General features: G+C 39.2%; 1 protein-coding gene across 2 annotated transcripts; it reads left to right on the top strand.

Annotated features, from left to right (window-relative positions):
- Nucleotides 1-4,132: 4,132 nt before the first annotated feature.
- LOC111263854 (WD repeat-containing protein 26) lies at nt 4,133-17,317 on the top strand. Of its 2 annotated transcripts, XM_086969825.1 has the most exons (11): nt 4,133-6,271; nt 9,082-9,172; nt 9,431-9,633; nt 9,917-10,067; nt 10,441-10,584; nt 10,922-11,173; nt 11,629-11,909; nt 12,089-12,297; nt 12,540-12,791; nt 14,118-14,155; nt 16,518-17,317. In XM_086969825.1, the coding sequence occupies exons 1-10, from the start codon at nt 5,829-5,831 to the stop codon at nt 14,153-14,155; spliced, it is 2,064 nt and encodes a 687-aa protein (XP_086825951.1). In that variant the 5' UTR covers nt 4,133-5,828; the 3' UTR covers nt 16,518-17,317. The 2 variants fall into 2 exon arrangements, with proteins under 2 accessions (XP_086825951.1, XP_022695009.1); XM_022839274.2 differs by having other exon boundaries at nt 4,142-6,271; nt 14,118-17,317.
- The last annotated feature ends 84 nt before the right edge of the window (nt 17,318-17,401 follow it).

Below are 17,401 nucleotides of genomic sequence, written 5' to 3'. Positions count from 1 at the left end.
TATATATGAAACAATGCAAACCTGAACGAAAAATAAAGACTGTGTATATAAGATTGATTTACAAAAAAATTATTTGTTTTTTTTTCGTATGTAGTGAACCAGATGCGCAGGCAATCCAGTTACACAGCGTGTAACATATTTAACAAAGTGACTCGGACGATCGTTAATACATGGAATATGTCGTGTGCCACGCTGATATTTTTGAAATATATATGCACATATACATATTTGGTTGGAACATTTGTAGTTCCGTGTTCCTCCTAACAAAGAATGTCGTGATTTACTCGAATTTTAGTAAGAAATTATTTTTTTACGTGCCCTAAGATTTTTCACCATCTGTCAATTTATTTATTTGTTTTTATTTTCATGTTTGGCGTTCAGGAATTCTCCTAGCCAGGTTTCGTCGATCGGGCCTTCTCGCATCAACAATCTCAATATTTATGCAATAGGGCCATATGCAAATCCTTATTGACCATCTTGTTCTTCTCACGCATCTCCCAATTTTACACAACGCAAATCATAGTCTTCTAAAGATGCGGATTTAGTTGAATTCTCAGGTCGGGCGTATCTCCTGCGGGTATTCTTCTTTCACTACTCTGTAGCTACCTGGTGATGCCACTTCTCCTCATCGATAGCATTTTTATGTAGAAACTTGTCTTTGACCAATGCTAGAATAGACGTTGAAGCAGTGAGAAAATGCTCTTCTATGCGATGCACACCTAGACCGTGGGGCTTCCAAGCTTCAACTTCTTGAGTAAATCTCATGAGTTTAAATTGCCTGCGAGTACCTATATGACTACAGTTAATTTTTCCGCACAATTCATGAAATGTTTGCCGGCCATTTTCTTTTAAAAGTGTCTTCGATAGGTTCTTATCGGCACCAGACTAACCAAAATGTTATTCCGCGACGTCATCCTTAAACTTCGCAAACAAGTTTTCAGCGATTTCTAAAGCTATAGCGGCTTCGCTGTACACGGCACAAATCTCTTGTATTGCTTTAGCCGCTGTTTGACTTCGGCAAAATAAACCAATGCCTTAGTTCCTTGTGGCCTTGTGGACCACAACCTAGCACCACTATCAGCGCATACGTTTGTAACGAAAGAAGTCGGCGAAATTTTAGACGCTTTGACCTCATCCTTCATAGTATACAATTAAACAAGAATCCCATTGACGAACCTGACCGGTCTCAGTTTTAAGCGCTGAAGGCCTCACCCAAGATGAACCTTCACGTCTAGGGTATTGAGTTAGTGCTGAAGTATTCACACCCACAAAAATTTTGGTCTTCAGTAATTTGAGCCACTACGTGGAACTACTCGCACATTATTTTGGCGTAATTTAGCTTTTCACCGCCGCATCTACAGGTTAGATCGAACGTAAGCTTCGTCGCCTATGGTACGTCGTTGGCTGGAGACAGGCAGCATATCGATCGTAGCTAAAGCTTTTAGGCCCGATTCGCGTCCGAGTTAGCAGCGATTTATTTGTCTAGAGCTTGCTGGCAGGTCGAAAGATTTAAATAGCATTTAAACCATGCGTCAAATTTAGCAAATAATTGCTTCACGTCTTTTTCTGTTTACGACTTTAAGCTGATCGATTATCCCACACAATAATGATATATAGCATAAAATTTATATAACGTTGTCTTTGATTATTGTAAATATAATTTATTACCGAATATCAATGCCCAGTAGTTATGTACCTGTTTCTCAACAGTCTGTAGTCTCCATCGAAGATTGGTAAAAACAAAAAAAGACTTCCAGTGAAACAACACTTTGTTACCGGTCCAGCTATTGTAATTAAGAAAGTTGAAGGCTACAGAAGTTTTGAGATGCCTCTACCTCAGGATTCCAGACGAAACGACGAGCTGTGGTGATCACGGAAGCTTTTGAAAAAGTCAGAGCGTCGACAGTGCGCTACCTGGCGACTTAATATAAAACTTTTTGAAATACGTGTTACAAAATTATGACGAAAACACTGAAAACGAAAACAACAAGCAAAAATCTTTTCTTACGGATAGAGTCCAAAACATATACGTTTTGTGTACCTTAAAGATAGCCTAATTTTCAAATAGATATATCACCTTGTCAGTATCCGACCCTATAGTTAGGAACGTGTGATTCCGGTGGGTTTCATTTCTCAAAAAGGAGCTAAAGGGCGTAACGAAGCACACCTTCAAGTCTTTAATATAAATTACGCATTGTAATACAAATCACAAGTAAAGATCTCTTGAGAATTTTTTAAAGCGCTGGCTGCAATGCGTAAATAATAAAGGGCAGTACGTGTACTGAAGTACGATTGGTCTACCTTATGTACTCTATATTTTATTTAGGTTTCTCAATTTACTAAATTGCCCCAGACGACTTTATATATATATATAATATTTCTTTCAATATGGCGCGGCATGCGTTATACTAAAATATTTTTTAAAAATTATTTCTAGAATCTAATAAATACACGATTTGAATTAACTAAAATTACATTGCCTAAAAATATTGTAAATAAAAACCAAGTGATTAATCGAACTTTATTTTCAAGAATACAGCAAGCTTTGGAACGACACCGTTTGCTCGACCTTAGCTATGAAGGGACGTAAACAGAGCCCGGAGTTAAAAGTATGGTAGAACACATTTCCTCGTATTTTCAAAAAAGCGTTTCTAGAAAGTTCCAAAACGATCGTGTCACCGCATCTAACGGATGAACCTAGGGTTCCGAGGGAACGTCTCATATATTCTTTACCACGATAACGTTCCAGCTCGTAGTTCGTTGATAATAGAAAGTTTTTGCTGAATCTTTTAGCCCCGTTTCTACTGTAACATTACCCATCTAGCCGATCTTTTTCTCAGTGAGTTTTCACTGTCAAAATTTGAACGAGATTCTAAAAAAAAACAAACATTTAGTTACTATATATGGTTAAAGGAAAATCGCTGAAAGAACGCCACGGCATGTTAAACATTGACTTTAAAGATGTCTCAATCATTGAAAACAAAATGGCATACGTGTATTTATGGATGTGTTGGGTGCGATTCGTATTGTTTTCATAGAGACCGACAACCATATATATATATATATATATATATATATATATATATATATATATATGCATTGTTATTACGTGTTGCTATGTGATAGTCAAGTCATCGGTTAGAAAGGTGAAAAACAAAATAACAGCAGGACAGAGTTTACCGATAAATTATGTTCTTGTCTATAAACGTTAAGGAGTTTTTCTTTAAGAGTTGCTGTTGTTGACGTAAATAGGAAAACCCGAGTGAGTGATCATCCTTTGTATTTAAATAATTGATTGAAAACAGAGCTTGGTCTATATTAAAAGCATTAAACTATTGTTGATTCATTCTCACGCATAGACTGCATTTCCTTAACATGCATTGTTTTTAACATTACCTAACAAAAAATCATTTACTTAAAGATGTCCTGCCATGGGGCAGGTATTAAACCAAGAAAATCCAAACAGTTAAAAAGCTGCTACTTTGTAAAACTACACACAAATTTAGTGTTTGACGCAAAAATATTTGCTTTTTTTCTATTAAGTTATCCCAGTAACTATATATTACAAGAAAACAAAGTTAATCTAAATATGACGATCTAATTATATATGCTGAAGAACAACAAATATTGCTTTTAATATAAATCTATCTAGCCTAGTTATTGTAATTGCTACGTAGGGCTGCAAGCAATACATAATAAGCAATTTAGTTAAACGTCTCATTCTAATGTACATGTCCCTTTACGTGGTAAGAAAAGTAGCAAAATTACTACCCTAAGATTTAAAAAAATAAATAAAAAAGAAGAACAGAAAAAAACGGTAGACTATGTTGTCCATGTTTTCCAACGAAACAACGTCCAAAGACACTTCATAGCCAAAAGCTATGAGGCACTTCAGGTCGACGGTTAGCCAAGGACCAAAAACCTTTCCTATCTAAAGTACGCGATGATACAAAATGGCTGCTTTTCGCGGGCTTCCGTTCCGTTTATTTCCGTTGTCGTCTTCCGCAACCAATCCTGGCATACTGTCCTCGCCACTTAGCAGACAACCGTCGTCCACCGTGACGTCATCAACACCACGAATCAGCTGTTTGATAAGGCCGTTCGAGGAGACAGCGTTGTGCTACTTTGTTGCTGCTACTGCTCCTTCTGCTGCTGCCTATTTCGTCCTGTGTTTGTTTGCTGTGTGTGTGGGTACTGTTGGTGGAGAGCTTTCTGGATGACCAACCGTCCAACGACGAACAAGCTCAGAGTATTCTTTCTTTCCTTTCATCTGTGATCGTGCGAAGTTCGTTAGTCTTCGTCTCGTTTTAACCATTAATCAGCACTAGCCACTAACGATGAATGAGGCGAGTTGTGCGAGGCGGTAATCGAGCATTTGGCATCTAACATCCAGGCGTCGCACGCAGCAACGGTGGCCTGCCTCTGTGCGCCTATATGGAGAGACTGCAGCTTATGTCGTCTGTGTTGTCTGTGCTGATTTGCTACTGCTGCCGTTATCCTCAGTAATAGAAACACAACTTCGAGAGATAAAGCCACGGTCGGGCATCGCGCGTATTGTGTCGGTTTCCGAGTGGCGTACCAGCTTACTACCGTTGAATGCTAACAGCTAGTTACGAAGCAGCCGTACGAAGCAATCGGCCGCATCGAACTGACACTCGTTGTTCGTCCATGGTTTCGTGCTGTGACAGCTGAGAATTCCCCACCTGCAACTGTGGCGAGTTAGTGGTAATCACGATTGCATAGTCGTTCTGATCACAGCCATATAAAGACCAATGCGTAAAGACTGCTGCTGCTGCTGTTGTTTAGTATAGCTGGTTTTGCTGACTGGCTGGCTAGGTGGCTTCTTTGCTGTCTCGTCCGTGTGCCCTGGGTAAGGAGCATACATACGACAGTTGTTCAGTGAATAAAATTGTCAAGTTCGGGTCCTGTCGTCCTAATTTGCATTCACCTGGCCACCAATGTTTGTGTGCCTGCTAAGGTGCTCTTGGCCTTTCGTCCCAGCATTGGTGCATGTCTGCTGACAGCAGTGCTTTGTTCTTTATATATATGTGCGTGTTTCAGTGGCTCGCAGCACCGTCGTTATCTCGTCGTGCACTTAAACCATCCGACCAGCAAGTGATCGTCAGCATCAACAAAATTTTGCCAGTCGCGACGGCACCAGCAGCATTAACAACATTAACAGCAACAGCAGTAGCACGTATAGAAGCAACAGGACAGTGCTTAGCTGTCCGCTTTTCTTCTAATTCCTAAGATTGGTCGCTCACTACGGAGTATCGTGGTACAGCCATCCGCCATTCAGGGGCAGTAGTGGCGGATCCGGTGGCATTAACAACTTGGGCTGCTGCGGTCGTGGTCGTTGGTGCGAGAACGGCTGGCCCAGACACGACATTCGCAGCAGTGCTACTTTTTAGGGGTGGTGGTGTGGAGAGACATTGGCTGGCGTCACGGGGAGACGTCCGGAACCGAGGGTGGCGTCACGCAGGAGGCCCGAGGACGGGGGATCGCCTCCCGATATCTCACTTAAGCGAGCCCGCACGTCCGGACCAGCCGAGTCGTCTTCGTCAGCGTCCACAGCGACAGCTGCCGAAACAGGGGGGAGAAGCCAGGCAACAACAAGTGTTACAGCGACAACGACCAGAACGACAGGAGAGGCAACGACGCCCGCGACACCTGCCCCCCGTGGGGGCGTCGTCGCCCCCGACGACGTCCGTTCGTCATCGGCGACTTCGTCCCCAGTTGAAGAAGAGGTGACGGCCGACACCGGTAGTTCATCTTGCCGTCGATCCTCGTCATCAAATCTTTCCGCCGCCGCAACAGCAGTCACGACAATGTCATCAATATCAGCTGATGGCGATGCGTCATACCGCAACGGAAATAGTGGCATCCCGACGGCTGTAGCGTCAGGCACCACAGGATCGAATAACGAGCCAGCAACAACCAATATGACGATGACGAACGCCGGTAATCAGCTAAGTTCGACTGATGCGAATGGCGGGGGTGCCGACCCCTCGGAAAATAGTAATAGTACTAACAGTAGCAGGGCCACTACAGGTGCAAGCAATAGTAACAACAGTAGTTCGAGTTCGACTTCGAGCAACTCGACGAACGGTCATGTGTCGTCGATGGAAGGGAACCATAGAAGTGGGGGGACATCTAGGGACTCGCCAGGACGCAATGGAGGATCTGTCACGCTCAACCTGCCATCGAGAGACCCGTCCGAGCTAGACATCATTCGGATTATTGGACAACATCTACGAACGCTTGGTCTACAGTACGTGGTTCACTTCCTGATATTGCTAAGTTTGTATTATTATATTGATGGCTACAGAGCTTTTAAGGGACGTTTATGAACGGATGGGTATAGTATTATGTGTAAAGGATCTTTCTCGAGACTTTAAGTTGCGTGAGGCGATTGACTAGCCTTTTAGATGATTTTTTGTTCTTAAATGCACATCTTCGGACCTGTGCTAGATTTCATACTCAGACATTAAACGGTGATATTCGACACTGGCAAACACTGTCAAAAAAAAAGAAAGAAGTTATAGAGGACTGTCAATTGAAATCACTGCTTCAAAGGAAATCGTTATTCTTTATCATGGAATGGTTATTCCAGAGCGCTAAGAATGCTCATAAATTTTCACAAAAAAATCCAAACGATTTTACCTTAACTCATCAGTGGTGAGTAAGCCATCATTTTTTGAATCCTTTTTAATGCTGAGTCAGGTGGCGGCGGCTATACGGGTACGAACTAGTCTGTTCTATCCATGCTATCATAATTACGATCTTTAGAGAATATCAATATAATACGCGATATATCCGTCGAGACATCCGCAAGCATTTGTTTCATGGAGTTTTTCTCCAGCCGGAAAGTGGCGTCACGACAATTCAAAAAAGCAGAAAATACTGCACCGCATTTTAACACTCCTGCATCAATTAGTCTTCGCGATAAAAACATCTTAGGAAAATATGGTGACCAGATACATCTAGACATGTAGTGTTTTCCTCATATACGATTTTCGGTAGAAGCTTTATTACTACGATCTGAACTGTATGTACTACGATCTAAACGATCGAAATACTTATCATAAAAAAATTCATCTAAAGTGGAAATATTCGAATCGATAGACTAAGAAGTTATCTATTTTGTTATGGTTTATCGAATGCAGGTTTGTTCTAAGCAAAAAAAGCTTGTGGTAGAATTGTTGATTAAATTAGTGATGAAGTTTAACTTGTAGCTCCTTGTTGTTCACGCTGAAGGATTACAATTCTATTACTTCACCAAACGTGGATATACCTATAATAGAAGAAATAATTTTATTCGTAATCTGCGATTAGCAGTGGGTTACATATATAGATATACAGAGAGAGTTTAAAAAATAGAAGTAGTTATGAAAAGTAAGCCCCTAAGGTATAAGGAGAATACGAAAATTCATATGGAACGCCGTTTCTACAAAATAAAAACAATGTTGTGGTAACAGTGTAAATGAATCTATATAGTAGTAAAATTAACCTATATCGCTATTTTTTTTAGGGCTTTGCCATTTCCTTTAATAAAAAGTTGGTAAACGTCAGAAGATTTTTTCAAATCTCGCTTTTTTGTAGTTTCAAAGAATACATGTTATATTTTTCCGTTATATTAAATGTATGCTCTTCGTTAGCAATAATCGATACTTTTTTCAGCCCACAGACTACAATTACTTTTCCATGTCAGATTAATTTGATTTAAAAGAAAACTTTCATATGTCAGAAACATATGTGATTCACATAGTGTTCCGTCTAAACCTAAAATGTTATCTCAAAGACTATATCTAATGAAAAACAGATATTGCTTGTTATAGAAATGTAATTTCTGACGGTCATATTAATTTAATGTACATTTAATGTACGATTACAGGTCCAGCTTGAGATTTTAAACCTTTCACAAGTCAGTTTGAAAATATTTTTTTCTTTAATCACAAAATAACTTTTGGATAGTAACTGTGCGTTGAGACCTATTGACAGACCTAAATTCGCTAAGGTGTCATTTAAATAACGATATATGCAAAAAAATTCCAATGAAATAAAATTCTAGATCGATAGCAAGCCAAAGCTTAGAAAAAAACGCGAGAAGGCTCAAATAGCCCGAAGCGTGCCTAAAGTCTCTAAGCACTAATTCCTTCCGAAGTCATATGGGCGACTCAATTGGCAGTCGATATTTTGCTTCTCAAAACGTCCGTTGAATTCTGCACTAAAATCTAAGTGTGTCGAAATTGGTTTGATGATTTTTCATTTGATGAGCTTAAATCCTCTAGTAAATCTTCCGGTTCACATTTTTTTTTCAAAAAAAAACGTACTAAACCGATAATAACCTCCAGTAAGAAACCCAAAAACTAAGTTTGGCTCAAAGATATTTTTAATTTTGCTAAAGGAAATTTGACCAGCACTGAGAGGTTGGATAATACTTTAGTTTCGCCAAGAGCACGAAAACGACGCACTGTTTTCCGCTGTGATGAGCATGCTTTTTTTTTTTTCTAAAAAGAACTGGTTCTATATCCTCTTCTATATCCAGAATAGCGGATAAGCGTACGCCCGCTGCAACATACAGACCGCTAACGTTTAAGCACAATGAAATCCAGTACTTTGTATTTAATGATAACTCGTTAATCGCACATAATCTGTTTAATAGTTTCTGTTAAAAGCAGCAATGTCACGGTATGTCTTAAGCTAAAAACATTTGCACTATCAACAATGCTTGGCGTAAATGCGCAATAGAAAAATGCTTAGTTTGTTACTAAGAATTCGTTGTACAAAAGTGGTGGCTAGTATGGCGCTAAGAGAGCTCCACTCACCAAACCCTTTTTGTTATTTAAGGCGTATTCGTTTAAATGTATTCAATCTAGAACGCATTTACATATTATACACTTACATTCGAGTCTACTGTTTTATTGAAACGGTGCAAATATCGTCGGTATTTCATATAATAACGTGATTTAATATATTAAACAAAAACTGGATTCAATACTACCTATAATCAACTCTAGTATCTACTTACTGATATTTTTAGCTCTATATTATGGTTTTCAATGGTCTGTTCTTTTTTAGGCGAACAGCGCACGCTCTTGCCGAGGAATCTGGCCTTACTCTCGATCACCCACTGGCAAGCAAACTTCAAAGACATGTCATGGATGGCGAGGTAACTTTTGCTTCTAGTTGATGTGTCTATTAAAAAATAGTATCCATTATTAATTAAAGTAATAATGATAATTAATGTTCGAATGTATGAGCCACGATTAGCACTGTCAACGCAACAAATGTGAAATTTTTTACATTTTACAGAGAGTTTCGTCCACAGAAATAGATCATATTATTATCTCTACATGTTATGTCTGACGGTGTTTTGCTTCACATTTAACCAAGCTTCAACCAGCATTCGTTGCTACATAATTTTCAGTTGGAAGCCGCTGTTGCAGATGTTGATGAGTTGGAACCTAGCCTGCTGGGTTCAAATGCAAGAATCAAAATGCATTTCCTCATTTTTGAGCAGAAATTTTTCGAACTTCTCGTACGGAACAAACCGCTAGAGGCATTAAATTGCCTTCGACATCAAATTAGTCCGCTCCGACATAACTTTTCTCGGGTCCACGAACTCTCCAGGTAAGTTAAAGTAAAAATGAATTTGAGCTTCAGACAAAATTTGAAGTATAGGATAGTTCTACTGGCTGTGCGTAGTCTAATGCTGCAATAACATATATTTAAAAAAAATAAAAATTTTCGTAAAATAATAAATTTGAAGTTTTTGATCTGTTCTATCTATTCTAAGTTTTTAGGTTAGCCTTGTCGTATCCTTTTATCGTTTGTTACTGCTTCACATGTATTCCTCAACTTTTTAATAGTGACCAGCGGACTTCTCTGAATGGCGATATAACCTGGCTTACAGATACCTGATGATCACCGATTCAAATCCTGTATTGGACACATTTCGAATAGATGTGGGGGAAACACGTCTGACTTTAGTGGAACGTTTACAAAAATTCCTTCCTGCATCAATAATGCTGCCTCCGAAAAGATTACGGAATCTCCTTGCCAAGGTACCAACAACTGACTGATAGATGTTATATTCTCGAAGCTACTATTAGCCCAAATCGAACTTGAACATAACATGATAGCTACTAGTAGAGATTGGTGAATCTGAGAAAACTCAAGGAAAGCGCAGAATTCAAATGCTGGGCTACTCATTTTTGAGACTTAATTACGTTACATTATTGACGACGAAAAGCCATTTTTTCGCACATTCTATTCTATTTTGTCAACTGGAAGGGGTCTTTACTAGAATGCATTGTGAAACGTACATTCCGGGTGCTTCGTAGTTTATTATAATTACTTGTTTAATCGTCCAGTTACTTTCATATATATGTCACTAATATGAAGCAAGCTGAAAATCCTTCTATCTATCTCGTTTAGGCGCAGTATTATCAGCTTGACCGGTGTCCTTTACATTATTTGGGGCCGGACAACGTAGCTGGCGAAGAAGAGTTGATGCCAGATGTATCTCTTCTCACCGATCACGTTTGCGATCGAAGGAACTTCCCGTGCACTACCACACAGGTAAATAGCATACCAGTAACTTACAAGAAATACTTGGAACTCTCTAGTTCCACCTTCGAAATTGGTAATAATACCAATCGATAGAGTGTCTCTAAACCTAGTTTGTACTTTTTCAAAAGTATAACCACTGACGTAGGGAATTTATATATAATAGAACTTTAAGGTCGACCTAGGCCTGTAAAACGTTGGCAATGCATATTCGAGTAACCAGTAGTAACAGAGGCTATACACTTATCAAGTTCCACGAAAAGACTTTCAATTTGACCATAGTGTGATTTCACGAAGCGAAATTTATGATTTTGCGAATTGTTGGTTTATTGGCCAACTTGGCTTTTAGATTCTGTCGGAGCATGCGGATGAGGTTTGGGTATGTGTGTGGAGCCACAGTGGACTGCGTCTGGCAACGGGTTCAAAGGATTCAACAGTTATTCTCTGGGATTTAGATCCCGAAACACTGCAATTGAAGGTCCGTTACACTCTTGAAGGTCATACTTATGGAATCACCTGTATCTCGTGGAGTCCAGATGATAGCTTATTGCTCGTCTGCGGTACTGAAGATTCTTCCGATATCTGGATGTGGGACACCCTCGTAAGTTGAGAACGTACTATAATACCCACATCTTTTTCCACTGACTAGAAGCTGATAAAAAATATCTACGGTACTTATCGATATTATTCTCTTTTACACGCAAAAGGATGGCGTTAATGTAATTGTTCCAATTTAAGTGGACAATAGCCCTAACCGGTTTGGATTTAAAATGATCAGCCTTTCCTTGTTGAGGATTTTTCAATGTAAGTATTTTCTGTAGCGTATATAGACAGTGATGAGTCCAAAATCAGATGCATTTTTAAATGAACTTGAATTTGTTTTGGGTAGAGCCTTATTGGACTTAATTTTCTAGCAACGTTTGAATGAGATAACAAGTTTTTCGTATAAGCTGATATTATCCACATAAATGTAATAGGTGATCCGTCATTATTGACTAACTAGTAAACTTAATAGTTAACAATAGATCTAACTGTTCTTTTCTCGTTTACTTCTAGAGTGGTCGTCTCCGCCAGAAGCATTCGTATTCTGCGGATGATAGTTTGACGGCGTGTGGTTGGCAAACCCCGATCCGAGGAAGTAATACATTTACATTTTTAGTAGGCGGTGCTCGAGGGCAGTTCTATTACTGTGATCTTGACGGGACTGTTGTGGATTCCTGGGAAGGCGTCCGAATTGTCTATATGCGCTGCCTTGACGACGGCAAAACTGTACTTGCTGCCGATAGTCATAAAAGAATACGCAAATACTACACAGATGATATGCGCGAGGAGCACTTGTAAGTTCACACCAATTCGACTGCTCGATTCGCCGCACCAGTTTATATATATATATATATATGTACATACATACTAGAGCTAGAGTTCGTTTGGTAGAGTTCCCCCAGTATGCCTGGAAGAGAAAAAATCGCATAATCATCATCTAATATATGAAGACATATATTTGGTTATCGAATAGTATATCGGAAAGTTGCGCGGTCATGTCGTTCGCGGTCGATAAGGCAGGAAAACAGATAGTGCTCAACTTAAACGGACAGGGCCTGCATCTTTGGGATATTGAAACCAAGACACTGGTGAAGCGTTTCCGGGGCGTCGTGCAAGGTCACTATACAATTCAGTCCTGTTTTGGTGGTATCGGAGACAATTTCATTGCATCGGGTAGCGAAGGTATGGATTCTAACTTCTTCATTACGTTGCTAATTTTGTATAATACTGTGTCAGTTTTTACTGCTGAAGTACTCTCTGCTGACGAACAGGATCGGACTCGGAGTTAAATTGATTAAAGAGATTGACTTTATTGTTTTGATCTATTGGATCCTATGCTATTTATTTAGGGATGTACTACTCACTGCTCTCTGTTTCCTATCGCTGTGCGATTCTTTTGTGTTTATTTACGTATTCATCCATAGACCACAAGGTGTACATATTCAACCGATCGAAAGAAACGCCAGTCGAAGTCTTAAGTGGTCACATACGGACGGTGAATAGCGTTGCATGGAACCCTCACTTTCCGCAGTTGCTTGTGTCTGCATCTGATGATGGAACCCTGCGACTCTGGGGTCCGGATACATCATGTGGGATACCTTCTGAACCGAATATTTCGATAGACGGTAGCAGCGGCAGTATAGGCAGAGCGGATGTCAGTACCGCAGATGTGAGCGGTAAGTCTTTGCTCAATATTTCGTTTTCTCAATTCGAACAAATAACTATAATAATGAATTGGAGATACATCTCTAAAAAAGATCATTAGACGCCCAAAAAGGAAAAATTGCGTTGGATACGTTGTACACAATATGTACAGAAAAACAGAATCTGCGTTGTGTAGTTTTCCTTACGATTGTTGCAATCTTGATTTATACTGTGATTATGTTAATAGTTATCGGGTGATTGCCAGCCAAAGTGAGCGTACAACGATAAACTGTTGTACTTATTTAACCCAATATCATTCGCATCCTGGCTGAAAATTCTTGAAGAATTTTATGTTGTATTATTTTATTGTAGTTACAAAGATGGCCACCCACTTCGAAGCAACTCGAAATGATGCCAACAAAAAACGTTTGCTGACAAAATGAATTTTTATAAATCTTTTTCTTCTTTGAACACTGTGCAGTTAAGATTTTACTTAAAGACAACATCTATTATATAGAACTTCCTTAGCTTTGTCAATGAAATTATTAACTTCACTCATTTTTGAAGACAATATAAAACTGGATGGCCGAACATTGGATAGATTAGACTGAAAGAAAAAGCCAGTAAATTTTATAAGAAATTGTATTCAGCGATGAGGACATTTTCACCTAAAGAAGTGAGTGAACAAATAAAGTTGTCGTCTGTCGAGGAGCGGAAATTTCCGCACAATGCACTAACAGTGGTTTACATTGGCTGGCGCGGCACATAGCCCCGAGGCGTCATTGGTCCATTTTCTCTTCGTCGAAATTGTTAACTCTGTTCCCTACGAGGTGAGAATCTCAGGTCTTCTGTTTACTCTAAATTGGTGGCAACAGTTAGAACGGTATATGTTTCAGCGGGAGAGTCAACACTTAGAAATAACGTCGAGCGGCCCCTGGATTATGTGATATAGCTTTCTTATATAAGAAGTGTATTTTAAAAGCAATGTACTCTACATGGATGGTAATAAAAAGGTGGAGAAAAAATAGAGCGATTTTGAAGATAGGGCTACATGTGCGCGAAAAAACTAGGTGAAGCGAATTAGTGCCATAATGAAAACCTAGGGAGACCACCTTCTTGATGGTGCATTTATGTGAAATCTTAAATGTACAAAGCTTGTGATAAAGATGATTCATGAATAGATTTGTTGGCGTCATCTTGACGTTGCTCCCCACCAGATAGTCAACCCTATTGAGTAAGTCACTCTTTAGGCATCTTCATGGAAACGGTAAGCGATAACTTTTTATATTTTCGTGTCTCAACAGTATAAAACGTATATCATGGAATAATGATTTGAATTTCTTTGTGGTGAATTTCAGGCGAAAATATTGGAAGTGATAACGAAATGGCTGATTAGGTATGGATATATATATATTGAGAAAAGCAATGATAGGAGATCTACAAAATCAACGTTATAGCAAAGATTTTTAACAATTACTGACCTACCTATTATATGTGAACATGGAATTTAGACCTTTATTATGGCTCCTATTATTCATATTATTCACCTGCGTGTGCGCGAAGACAGTTCATATAACGGCGCATTTTCGAAAAGTTATCCACTAAACAGATAGCTTGTGTTTTCATAAAGCTGAGTGAGCGACTGCCCGATGCGACATTTTTGTTGCTTTTTAAAGTGTTCGCCTACATTTTTTTTTTTTTTTATTTATAAGTGATCTTTTGCGCAGATGTATTTACCATGAAGAATCTTCTGATGTGTGGTTGACTTAATTTATCTCAGTTATCTCTAAGATTTCATTTTATTATCATTATTATTATTATGCCGACTCCGAGTCATTCAATTATTGACAGGCGTCCACTTTGTATAGTGGTTAACTATTTCGAGGTACTGTTTATCTTTTTTTGTGAAGTAACGAGATCCTCTTTTAGTTAAAATCCAACTGGGGTTGGGTTTTTCTAACGTATAACTCACGGCCTGCATCAGTTGTTATTACTATTTACTTTTTCCCATTACCTGCTGGACGTGCGCTGTTGGCATTTATTTAATATGTGCGTACGCATAGACATATAAATACAAAATAAACATATGTAGATTAGAGTGGTTCCATAAGCTGTGGCTAGCTCTTATGTCCGCTATTTTTTTGAATTGATGATTGAGCGATCGGTTGAATTGCTGTTTCATATGGAAAAGGCACAATACTGTTGAGAGCAAGAGAAGTTGCTAGGCGTAGGTTAAATATAAACATCCCTGAATCATGACTTTAGGGGGATAAAACAGAGCGGCTTATATTCTAGATTCAACACAATTTTACACACCAGATATACTCGTCTTCAATAAAATTCGATGCGCAGGGTTGGCAGCACCAAAGGAAAAACAAACTTGAATTGGTAATATCTAATTTTCTGACGGATGTAAGGCCACAGAACCGTCACAAGGATCTAAAAGACCTTGGATTTGAGAGAGTGCCAACGGAAAGTACCGAAATGCAATCTGTAAACAGCAGCTCTAAGTCTCCAAGGTGTTGGATGGTCGAATTTTCGTTTTTTATAAAATTACGAAAAGTACATATAAATGATAAATTTTGTAGGGGTACATCATTACGGTTTGTCTTCATTGGAGGTAATACGTATATAGAAAAGCTAGCAAATGTATCCTTGCTGTCTTGTTTCCTATTGCACAAATCGAAACAGATTGAGATGTGTCGAAAGGAATTGTCATTTGCACATGTCACACGTAGGTAGTCACTAGTTTACTAATAGCACATTAACGATGTGCTAGTGTTTTTACAAGTATTCAGGTGACCATCATGCAGTCGCCTGTTTCTCGTATATATGTACATGTTCCTTCAATAATAAATGTATGACCTTAAGGTAAAGGTGTATAACTCTGATAGCGGACACTTATCGCTGTAGGCCAGGCATTGCTGGCTTGCGGGGAACCGAGCACAAATACTGCATGCCTCTTCTCTACTGTATAAACAGTCGTTGGAAGAAAACATTTTGCTTTTCCTAATTTTTCGCTTGCTAATTTCTAAACAGCTATTAGCAATGTCGGCGTAGGTTCTCCGATCATTTTCGCCCTGTCAACTGCCATTTAGTGGCTATTTTTTTACTCTTTGCATTGTTTTACCAGATCTGCAACTACTGCCGTGTTTCTAACTGAAAGCAGTAGGTTGTCTAAAACGGTAGCGTTTCGCACCACCTGTGAAGTTTGAGTATAACATGACGTCGTTCAAGGGGTAAACGAAATTAACAAACAAACCTACTAGCTTTTTGATCACGTGGACAGACTGAAGTGCCATAAGGATGACGTGACTCTGCACTCTCAGAACGGCAGAAACCATGCCCTACACTTTAAGGTATCACCTTGTCGTATCTGGCAGAGTTGTGTGGGTCACAGGCATCACTATATTATACTACTGCTACTTGCAGCAGCGATTCCGAGGCGATGCATATTGTGTGGCATGCCGTTCACATTGTTTTTGAAACCTAACCCATTAGTTAGTACTCAACTGATTGGGATCACTCAGGCAACCGCTCACTACTCTATGACTCTTAGCTGTTGATATGTCATAAGATTCTCTGTCTGTTGCAACTACAGCTATCAGGTCATACGATAAAAGAATGGCGCTGTTTCAAATGTTTTTTTGGTTATTACCTCTCCACTTCGAAGTGGATAAACCCGAGAGCGCCGTTTCTTGTTTGTAAGTCCGTTATAATTTCATTGTACGTTGGACAATATTTTTTGTCGAGTTTAGGTTTTGAGGAGTAATGTTCCTGATTAAGGAAAAAATGCGCCCACGACATCTGGTCTATTCCGCCTTTTACCGAGTTCACAAGGTTGCTGAAGCTGCCCGGGATATTTGTGCCGTGTGTGACATGTACTTCATGTTTAAGAGGACTACTCAAGGATGACTTGCCAAGTTCAATAGCGACGTCTTGAAACTGAAAGCCGGGCAGTACGTAACCATTCTGGCAGGTGTGCTGGACGGAACGATTACGCGTGATAAAAAGTTCTGTCTTCACATCAATATGAAGCAAAGAAAAGGATGAATAAATCCGGAAGATATGCGTGAGAGTTAAGCCAGATTTTTACCTCAAGAAGACTATGATCTGTATTCAATAAGACTGGAAGAATCTTAAGCACTGCTAAATATTTCTGAAAAACAAGACGATCAATAGTAATAAAAAAAATAATAATATCTATATTTCGCCTAAATTTATTAAGAAAACAATGCTATCTAATGACAGTGCGTGGTCATTTTTCGCTACGTCAATGCCAGACCACACGGCAAGGGTTGTTGACGTCACCCTGCAAGGGCTGGAATCAAAGGTTCTTTCGCAGCCTTACTTCAACGTTTCCTGATCACTCACAAGTGAAATAAGCAGCAACACCTTTTACAATGAAGAAATTCTGGAAAAATGGCTGAAAGAGTTCAATAGCAGAGGTGAGCGTTTTTTGTAAGACGGAACAAATAAATTCGTTGAGAGATGGGGGAAGGTCGTAGAGAGTAATACATTATTAATAAATGAACTTGTTGGTAGAATTTAATAAAAATTCTGTGTTTTCTGTTAGGTGAACATTTACGTTACCTTTCTAAAGCTTCTTCTTTCAGACATATGAATATACTGCGAGATTAGC

The sequence above is a fragment of the Varroa jacobsoni genome, unplaced genomic scaffold (assembly GCF_002532875.2).
Source record: "Varroa jacobsoni isolate VJ856 unplaced genomic scaffold, vjacob_1.0 scaffold_794, whole genome shotgun sequence".
Classification (NCBI taxonomy): Eukaryota; Metazoa; Arthropoda; class Arachnida; order Mesostigmata; family Varroidae; genus Varroa; species Varroa jacobsoni.
The sequence above is the reverse complement of the archived record's forward strand: the minus strand, read 5'-3'. Positions and strand labels throughout refer to the sequence as shown.